Source organism: Hippopotamus amphibius, chromosome 1 (genome assembly GCF_030028045.1).
Source record: "Hippopotamus amphibius kiboko isolate mHipAmp2 chromosome 1, mHipAmp2.hap2, whole genome shotgun sequence".
NCBI classification, from domain to species: domain Eukaryota; kingdom Metazoa; phylum Chordata; class Mammalia; order Artiodactyla; family Hippopotamidae; genus Hippopotamus; species Hippopotamus amphibius.
Genome location: NC_080186.1, coordinates 199,443,564 through 199,453,628, shown reverse-complemented (window position 1 = coordinate 199,453,628; position 10,065 = coordinate 199,443,564). Strand labels below are relative to the sequence as shown.

At 37.8% G+C, this 10,065-nt stretch overlaps 1 protein-coding gene across 1 annotated transcript in view; it reads right to left on the bottom strand.

The window, feature by feature from the left end:
• Window positions 1-2,093: 2,093 nt before the first annotated feature.
• Window positions 2,094-10,065, bottom strand: part of PCSK1 (proprotein convertase subtilisin/kexin type 1) — a 39,971-nt gene continuing 31,999 nt past the window's right edge. Inside the window, exons 11-14 of the mRNA XM_057738792.1 lie at window positions 8,452-8,609; window positions 6,975-7,108; window positions 4,500-4,661; window positions 2,094-2,817 (exon numbers count right to left, since the gene is read on the bottom strand). Of these exons, the coding sequence (XP_057594775.1) occupies window positions 2,440-2,817; window positions 4,500-4,661; window positions 6,975-7,108; window positions 8,452-8,609 (832 nt within the window). The 3' untranslated portion in view covers window positions 2,094-2,439. The remainder of the gene's footprint in view (window positions 2,818-4,499; window positions 4,662-6,974; window positions 7,109-8,451; window positions 8,610-10,065) is intronic.

Sequence of the window (10,065 nt, the reverse complement as noted above, 5' to 3'; positions counted from 1 at the left end):
GTAAAGCATTACAAATACCTGTAAAGAAAATATAGTTTAAAATTCTGAGGGAAATATATGTTTCCTCTTTTACATTTTCACAAAAATCCACACAGGCACTAAGAAAGACTGACAAAAATATTTTATGTCTGAACAATATGTTCCAGGTTGGAAACATTCACACATGACTTTATTTAAATAGTAAAGCTTCTCTTGATTGAACCTTTGGCTACAATCCAATGGTTGGTTGGAGTTTTAACCGGGAAAAGATACTGTTAGAAGAATGAAAAAGAAAACTTCATACAATTAGCACTAGGTTAGGAATGGGGATAGGATGAGTTTTCATTTATTACAGTTTATTGACCTCTCTGGGCCTTAGCTTTATTTTTTTTTTTAGTTGAAAATTAATCTAATAACTCTCTGGTACTTTTCAGCTTTATTTAATACTTTTTGATGTGCTGTAATCTTCAGAATTCTATGTATTCTATTCTATGTATGTATTCTATTCTAACACTATGTATCAAATAGCATGTGATACTTCCAAGGACAGAGTGATACTGAAATTCTTTTAGAAGAACATCCTCAATGCATCATGGGTATTGCTGTGGAAATACCCTCATTTTGCACAAATTCAAATGGTAAAATAAGGGGTGAAAATTTCTCTTACCAAACACGCTTTAACGCAAGTGACAGACTCTAGGGTTCTCTTCCTGATCTAGTCCAATGTAGTTCTCTTCCTGGTCCAGTGCATGTATGGCCTTATGAAGTTCAAACTTCATGAGAGAATTGCAAACAGCAAATTTAGTGGGAGAATGCCAGTATTGTAGGTGACTGGAAACTTTGTGAGCATGTAAGGGGTGGGAAGCTAGGGGGTTGGCAATTAATTAATTAGTATAAATGAGCATCTGGGTAAGGTGAGATTAATTTTAAACACATAAGTCAAGATTTCAGAGGTACTTTCAGGGGTCTAAAATACCATTTTTTTTTTTTTTGGCCTGTAAATTAGATCATGACAAATTCTTATAATTATTATCATACAGGTCCTACCTGAGAGAAGTTGGAGATACTTTTTTCCTAATGCATTTACACTTTGTACATGTTCATTAGTGCAGGAATGGGCAAAATCAAATGCCTATTGAATGCTGACCAGTAAGGTGCCTGCAATAAGCAGCATGGAACAGGGTATCACAGGGACATATGTTCAAGTCTAGCTGGGCAGCTGCTACTCAGCTCCAGCCAACTGTTTCAATGAGGGAAAATGGGTCTGAGAATCAGGTTTTATGTGAAATCTCATATTTTCAACAATTACTCACATTTTTAAAACATTTAACATGCCAAACAAAATCTAGCTGAGGGTCAAATGCTGCCTGTGGGCTGCCAGCTTGTCCTCTAAGTTGAAGCTCGGAAACAATTTGGTGAGAATTTGGATACAGTCACCTGTAAGGCTGGAGAAGGGTCTATAGTGTCAAGGAATGAACACCCAGTTTCAAAAATCCAGAAAAATCTGCTCTAATGAATATAATTTAAAAAACAAACAAAACCTCCCATTGGCTCTCCCTGTTGTGAATATTTTCCTGTTATTGGTTTCCCATGTTATGAGTGGTTTCCTATTATGATTATAAAAAAAAAAATTATGACTAGGAATTTGCCAAGTCCCAAGTATAAGTTTGTTCTAAGAAAGTGGGATCAATAGCTCTCTTATATGTAGTTTGTGGCTGAGAAAGGAGAAGGTAATGGGAAGAGGGAAGGCCAGAGCTCACAGCCTGAGTCACAGTCACCTTGAGATCCATGGAGGCCTCTGCATGGCACACCAAGCAAGGAAAAATATTGTAAACCTGCTCAAACCAGACAGTGCAGGGCTTGAGGCCTGTGTCTGGATCTAAATAACCCAGCCTTTCCCCTAAATGACCTAATGGCCCCTCCCCAAGTGAGAAGTACTTTGGAGTAGAAAGGACCAGAGTACGAGACTGTTGGTGAACTCCTTCATCAGAGACTTTCCAAATCCTTTGGCATCAAAATTTGAATCACCACATAGCAAAGACTGGGGATAAGCTATTAAGAACAGTCTTCCTTCCTCTCATTCTTTGCAGTTGGCTTTTTTAAATTAATCTATTGCCCAGGTTATGCCTTTTCTTTTGAGGCATGAAATGGGAAGCCTGAGGAGGCGTTCTCATGCGGTATGAGGACTGCATGTGAACTGCGGCTCCAGAAAGAACAAAACATTTGACTTGTGCAGGCAGGGAAGACCTGTTTTGAAAGAGCTATAATCAATTCAGGAAGTTGGATTTAGTGCTTGAGCTCATAGCTTTCAAATATCCAGTTTTGGGAGGAAAAGAAAAAGGTACCACAAAGGATATTATAAGCAGAAGAATCAATGACAAAACAACCACTTCAGACACAGGCAAAATCTAAGGGCAAGGAAGAAGCATGACTATCTCTAACTTAGGACCACCACTCATTTTAATTTTCCTCCCTCAGAATGTCCACCAGAGCTTGCAGCAGCCGGTCATCCCTGTGCTTGTAAGGTTTTGTGTTATAGAAAACATCAACGTAGTCGTTATACAGACTGTCCTCAGAGTCTTTAAGCTGGGAAGGTTTGTTCAGCCTTTCCAGGGCTTCGTAGAAATTTTCATAAGGGATGTTGACTTTTGCACTTGGAAACTTCTTTGGTGATTGCTTTGGGGATGAGTTTTTGCTGAAAGCGCTTTGCAGGAGTCGTAGCATGGCCTCAGAAGGGGCTCCCTCTGCCAGCTCATCCCTTCTGCCCCCAACACCGCTGCCACTGGGGCTTTTGGATGCCGGAGAGTTCTCATTCAGGTTCTTTTGTGTGGGCTGCTCCTGAAACACAGAAAAACACCAGCAAAGGGGAGAAGGCTCATTACTGAGGCGCAAGCAAGCCAGCTGCAGCACTCACCCGCTGCCTGCCCCTCGAGAGGCAGGTTGGGGAGCAGAGAGAGCACAGGCTTGGACTCACACTAACTTGGGGTTCAGTCCTCACTTTCTCATTTACTAATGGACCTTTGGCACCTTTTTAATCTCCTCGAACTTCCCCTGTAAAATGGCAATTAGAATCCCTCCACTGCTGGTGGTTTTGAAGCCTGAATGAGAGGATATACCTAAGTGCTCAGACCTATTGGTCTCCTTCGCTTGTCAGCCTGCTGTAGTAGAATTCATGTTAGGACATTTAACAATATTCGTTAATTTTAATTTATAAATTCTGGATGAAAAAACAAATTTTAAAAGATAGCAGGGTTTCACCCTGTGGAAAATAAAACAGTTTACCGCTCCCACGCCCTTTCCTCCCACCCATGTTTTGGGAAGGAGCTGATAATAAAATAGGTAATAACTCATACAGAGGCACCACAGTGCTGTCGTGTGGGAGCAGCTTTCTGGAGGCCTCTTGCTCTGTCAGGAGCTGCTCTTTCAGCTGCCTAGTTGTCAGAAGGGGTCTGGGAAGACCCTGGGGGGGGTGGGCCGGGAAGCAGGGACTGGAGAGATCAAAGAAGTGCCTATTTGTCAACCATTGTGGAAGCATTTCAGTATTTTAACAACCACCGACCTGTTAATACCCCCTTCAAGGTCCTGTTAATACCCCTTAAGGAATCTTAGAGGAAGGAATCCCCACAAGGTCCACCTGCCTCCAGCATTGGGAAGAGGAGGCCACCAGGGTAGGGTCTCAGAGGAAAGCTGTTCTGCAGAATATAAATGGGGCCAGAATATGAGCTGAGGCCTTCACACAGCTAGTTTATAAATTTCTTGAATAAATAATGTCTTTCTATCTTCCAAAACACCCGTCACAGAGCCAGACCTATTCAGAGAAGGTCGTTCTGGAAATTCTGATAACCTACCTACCTACTACATCTGAGGCCCTGTGCTAAAGGCTGGGGGATACAGAGATAAAGAAAATGTGTCTTCTGTCCACCATCTGATAAGGGAGAATCCAGCAGCCTTAGTAGGCTGAGACCTAGGAGAGTAACAGACTGGCTTTAGCTTTCCTCGGCAATTTTCTGAGAGAAAATGTGATTCTATAGCTCCCCTCGGAGTCGCCAAGAACTATCAGTTAAGGAACTAGTAGAGAAAAGCCTGCATGATTTTGTCACTTGAGCCTTGGTCTTCTTTCTGTAAAATGGACATACTGAGATCTATCCTTTCTAGGTTACAGGGATTACAAGTTAAACGAGACAATGTGAAAAATGCTTAAAAACTAGATACAATACAAATGTTAGCTATATGTGATCATACAAAAAGACAGCTCCAGCTCACTTTAAAATTGGATATTGTTATAGATAGAGAAAATTCATGTTAAAGAACTGAATAATTTTGAATTCATTCGTTTTAGTTTCTAAATTTTGGATAAAAGAATAAACGAATAAAACAATGCCTATGCAAAATGAACAGTTTACTCCTACTCCCTTTCCTCCCAACCCATGTTTGACTCACTTCCTGCGTAAAAGTTAGGGGCAGCTTCATCCACTATGGTGTCTACTACAGTTCAGAAAAGGACATAGAGCCACACAGACCTCCCCTGAATCCACCATCTTCTCCACCCCTCTTCGGTCATTCTGAACGGTGTTGTAGGACGTGTACACTCGAGGTTGTTTCATGTGTTCTGGCTGAGAAGAGGTCCCGTGCAGGATTAGCTTCCAGTTCACGATTCTTCCTTCATTTTGCATTCTTCCAGACTAATGAATGAGCATACATAATTTTAGTGTGTGTTCTGAGCAATATAAAACAAACTCCTTCAAAATAGCTGAAAGAGATTTTTAAAAATCTGATTTTAAAATTCTGTGCATTTCATGTGTAGAGCTCTGTGTACAAAGATGTAAATCACTGGACTCATTCTTGCTATGAAAATGGATAGTTAACAGGTTCAAAGATTTAAAAACTGATTAACCGCTTTCAACTAAAAAAAAGAACTCTCTACATGAACCACCTTTTCTATATTGGGTGTGTTCTTAAAGTTGACTGTACCTTATATAATGAGAATTATATTTATCAATTATCAACTTGTAGAAACTTTCCACTGGGGGCGAAAAAGTCTGTGGAGTATTATAAATAGCCTTCAGCATTAAGCAGTCCTTAAGAAGTATATATTTATGGGAAGAGTAATAATTTTCATAGGCTCAACAATTATGTTAAAAGTAATGTGCTGCCTGTTTACAATAGCCAGGACATGGAAGCAACCTAAATGTCCATCAACAGATGAATGGATAAAAAAGATGTGGTACATATATACAACAGAATATTGCTCGGCTGTAAAAAACAATGAAACTGGGACATTTGTAGAGACATGGACGGACCTGGAGACTGTCATACAGAGTGAAGTGAGTCAGAAAGGGAAAAGCAAATACCGTATATTAACACATATATGCGGAATATAGAAAAATGGTAAAAATCAACCGGTTTGCAAGGTGGAAATAAAGACACAGATGTAGACAACAAACATATGAACACCAAGTGGGGAAAGCGGGAAGGGTTGGGTGGGAATGAATGGGGAGATTGGGATACCAAATTGTACGCTCTAAATATATGCAGTTTGTTGTATGTTAACTGTATCTCAATAAAAGTTCTTTAAAAAAAAGTGCTGAAATCTAAAATATCTTTAAAAAAATCTAAAACTGTGGAGTCAGATTTTGCAGACTTGATATAAAACAGTCCCATCTTGGTAAACAGATTTTCTTAGTTTCCTTATGGTGAAATTGAGCTAAAGAATGGAGGCCAAGTATAGGAACAGGATCATCAACTAAGAATGTTTTCTTATTCTCCCTATGAGAGCAGAAATTTTTACAACTTCCATTGCTGAGTCACAATTTTAGCAGTCTTTAGGTGAAAGCTATTCTCAGAGAAACAAAGGAACAATGACTGTAGAATTTGTATTAATTTAATTGACATCTCCAGGAATTTGAGATTTTTATTTTTAAAAAGTTATCTAGACATTAAATCTGGTACTACTGATAATTTTAACACTGCTATCTCAGAACTTGGACCAAAAACACCATTCATTTATAGGCTCACCTATAGAAAATGTGGGAGACATGATATAAAAATAAATAATTCAACTGTATTTGGCTTTTTGCTCAGACACTTTATTTTGGGGACTGTGTGTTACAACTGTAGAAGAATATGAGAGTGTTAGCAGACAGAAAGACAACTGAGAAATGCTTTTAATTGCTTCATAACTGAAACAAAACAAAAAAGCCACATTAAATATGTTATCTAACAAGTAAGCTACTTCTAAATAGCCACTGCAGTAAATATTGGTAAGAGTTCCTTCATATGACCCCAGCAGAATGTCATAGCAAAGCTAGTGTAGCATTTAACTATGGTTGTGAATACAGCTGATTCTGGTGGCTGAGTAGGGCATGTGGCTGGCTGTGTTCTGACATGGGAACACTTGAATTTGTCCCACAGTCTGTCACATTGTGTATCAAAATATCTTTTCTTCCTTCTTATATGGCTGGTGCCTAATTCTAAAAAAAAAAAAAATTTATCTGTGTAGCCAAGTGGGCAGAGCTTGAAACACTATACCTTCTCCTTACCTCTATACGGAGTGATCAAAGTTCCTCTGGGCCCTTACTGATGCACTAACTCTCAGTGACAAGAACAAGGATGCAGATACAGAGAATGGACTGGAGAACTCGAGGTTTGGGAGGGGGTGGGGGGTGAAGGGGAAGCTGAGACGAAGCAAGAGAGTAGCACAGACATATATATACTACCAACTGTAAAATAGATAGTCAGTGGGAAGTTGTTGTATAACAAAGGGAGTCCAACTCGAGGATGGAAGATGCCTTAGAGGACTGGGGTGGGGAGGGTGGGGGGACTCGAGGGGGGGGGAGTCAAGGAAGGGAGGGAATACGGGGATGTGTGTATAAAAACAGATGATTGAACTTGGTGTACCCCCCCAAAAATAATAAATAAATAAATGGGAAAAAAAAAAGTGCTTCAAAGTGTTTAAAAGTGAGCTTGTGGTTCTGTATCCTTTCATTCATACTTACCATGTCTGTAATTCGCAAAGTCCAAGTGCCTATGGGATTCTCTCCCCATGTGTGAACAGACATGAAGTCCCAATTCTTAAAGCCATTAGGAGATGTATCCCGCTCTCTTTCAGCCAACAGTACGGTGCTGGTTCCTGTTTTCATGCAAGAAACACAAGTTAACCAGTGTCCTAACAGATTGGATAGCAGGAAACACTGTAGCATTTGATAACTGAAAATGAAAGTCAGGAGAGATTAGCCCTCTTAATTTTCCCATTGAGTATAATACCAAGATAGGGACATTCCCCCCAAAAAAAGTTTTTATTCACAATACTTAGTGCATTGCCTGGCATCTAATAAGCTCTCAATAAATATTGTAGAAAAATAAATAATGGATGAATATATTAAGTACGGTTTATTTGAATAAGGAGAACTCAGAGAAGTATGTTTATGAACTACATTAAAGAAGAGAGTCAAAGACCCAACATACATATTAAAAGAACTATCATTTTGAAATTTAAGAGGAAATTTTGAAAATTTAATAGGTGCCTAAGTCTATAACATAGCATAGACATAATAAAATAAAACCGTATATAATTTACTTGTCATATAAAAACTACTAGTAAGAGACTCTGAATTTTAAAATCCAAGTTCTCTATAGATAAATAAATAAGAGAAAGTGTCAAATGAACTATAGGGCCATTAATGAAAAAGCATTCCACCAATATTTCAGGCCAATTCCAAGATATTAAGAAAGCATAATTCCAAAATTAACAGAGCCTACTCCAAACCTCCAGGAAGTTCATATCCTGGAAGAACATTATAGAGATAGCTCATCTTTCTCATACATCACTTATGGGAATCGAATTTAGTCAATTGAATCCTACTAAAACACGAAAAAGGATTAGGACAGCTTCTCCTGGTTGGATTGTGGTTTATATTTCATAAGCTCTTTACCATCCCTGATCTTGTCTGATTTAGTAACCTTTCAGGAAAGGATAAATGTCCATATAAAATATCACAAGGGCTTAATCATATAATTGTGGAAAATTTGTTAGTCTTCTCAACTCTCTTTCATGGATCAGAATTCTAAGTTTTTCAATTAATTCCTTGGATGTGTCTATTGTATGTCAGCTTAATTATTAGAGTTAACTTTCACTAATGTGTTACCTGAGAGAAATGAGTGATAGATCAGTGACCTGGGAAAATGAATGCAGTTTGGAAATGCATAACTCAGAAGGGTTTATTAATTGTTATTATTTGAATAGGCCTCATTATTTGCTTATCTAAGGATCAGTTGGAATGAGCAGGGCAGAGTTCTGATGCCAAAAATAAAAAGAAGCATATTTTTCAAGACCTGAAAGTATCTATTGGACGATTTAGGCCTGTATACAAACAAAAATCAAGCATTGACTTGACATCATTTAATTTACACTTAAAAATTTAAACACATAGTTTAGAAGAAATTGAACTTTTTTTTTTTTTTTTTTTAATTTACCAGCAGCAGAAGTGAGGGTGACATGAAGATCTCCTCTGCGGGAATATTCAATTGTTGCTTCAAATTGCACATGTTCCAGTGACTTGATGGCATTTTCTTGTCCCTCACAAGCTCTTGTTGGAATTTCTATGATAACTTCTCCATTAGCTTTCAAGGCTCTAAATACATTAAAGAATCATCACTGAACAAAGTGTATCTCTTCTTCCTTGCATTTTATGGAAACATGTACACAACACTTTTAAGTAGATACTCAGCTAGGCTTGTTGTCTCTCTCTGTTATGAGTAGAACCTAATTTAAGATTAGGCATAAATTAATTTTAATGCACAAGAAAATGATAAGGTTTTTCTAGAAATAGGAAAAAAATGACTCTACACTTTATATGGAACCACAAAAGACTACAAATAGCCAAATCAATCTTGAGAAAGAAGATCAAAGCTGGAGGCATCACACTTCCTAATTTCAAAATATGATAAAGTCACAGCAATCAAAACAGTATGGTACTGAGAAAAAAAACCCCACTAATTTGAAAACATGCCTGCACCTCAGTGTTCATAGCACTATTATTTACAATTGCCAAGAAATGGAAGCAACTTAAGTGTGCATCAACAGATGAATGGATAAAGAAGATGTGAGATACACACACGCACACAATGGAATACTAATCAGCCATAGAAAAGAATGAACTTCGGCATTTGCAACAACATGGCTGGTCTTGGAGAGTACTATGCTAAGTGAAATAAGACAGAGAAAGACAAATACTGTATGATATCACTTATATATGGAATCTAAAATATACAACAAACTAGTAAATATAACAAAAATTAAACAGACTCACAGATATAGAGAACAAACTAGTGGTTACCAGTGTGGAGAGGGAAGGGGAGGGGCAATTCAGGAGTAGGGGATTGAGAGGTATAAACTCTTAGGTATAAAATAAGCTACAAGTGTATCTTATATAACAAGGGAATAAAGCCAATAGTTTTTAATAATTATAGATGGAGTATAACCTTTAAAAATTGTGAATCACTAAATTGTACATCTGTAACATATAATTGTACATCAACTATACTTCAAAAGAAAAAAAGTATGGTACTGGCATAAAGACAGACATACAGACCAATAGAACAGAATAGAGATCCCAGAAATAAACCCACCCATTAGACCTGAAACTGTAAAAACTCCTAGAAGACAACATAAGGAAAAAACTTCATGACATTGGTCTTGGCGGTGATTTAATGCATAGGACATTAAAAGCACAGGCAGCAAAAAAAAAAAAAAAATAATTAATTAATTAAATAAAATAAATGAGTAGGACTATATCAAACTCAAAAGCCTCTGCATAGCAAAGGAAACAATCAAACTGAAAAAGCAGCCTGCAGATTGATAGACAATGCCTGATAAAGTGTTAATCTCTAAAATATGCAAGAACTCCTACAACTCAATAGCAAAAGAAAACCTAGCAACCTGATTCAAAAATGAGCTAAGGACCTGAATAAACATTTCTCTGAAGAAGACATGCAAATGGCCAACAGGTATGTAGAAAAAAAAAAAAAGGTCACCATCATTAATCATCAGGGAAATGCAAATCAAAACACCCATCAAGAGTCAGGATG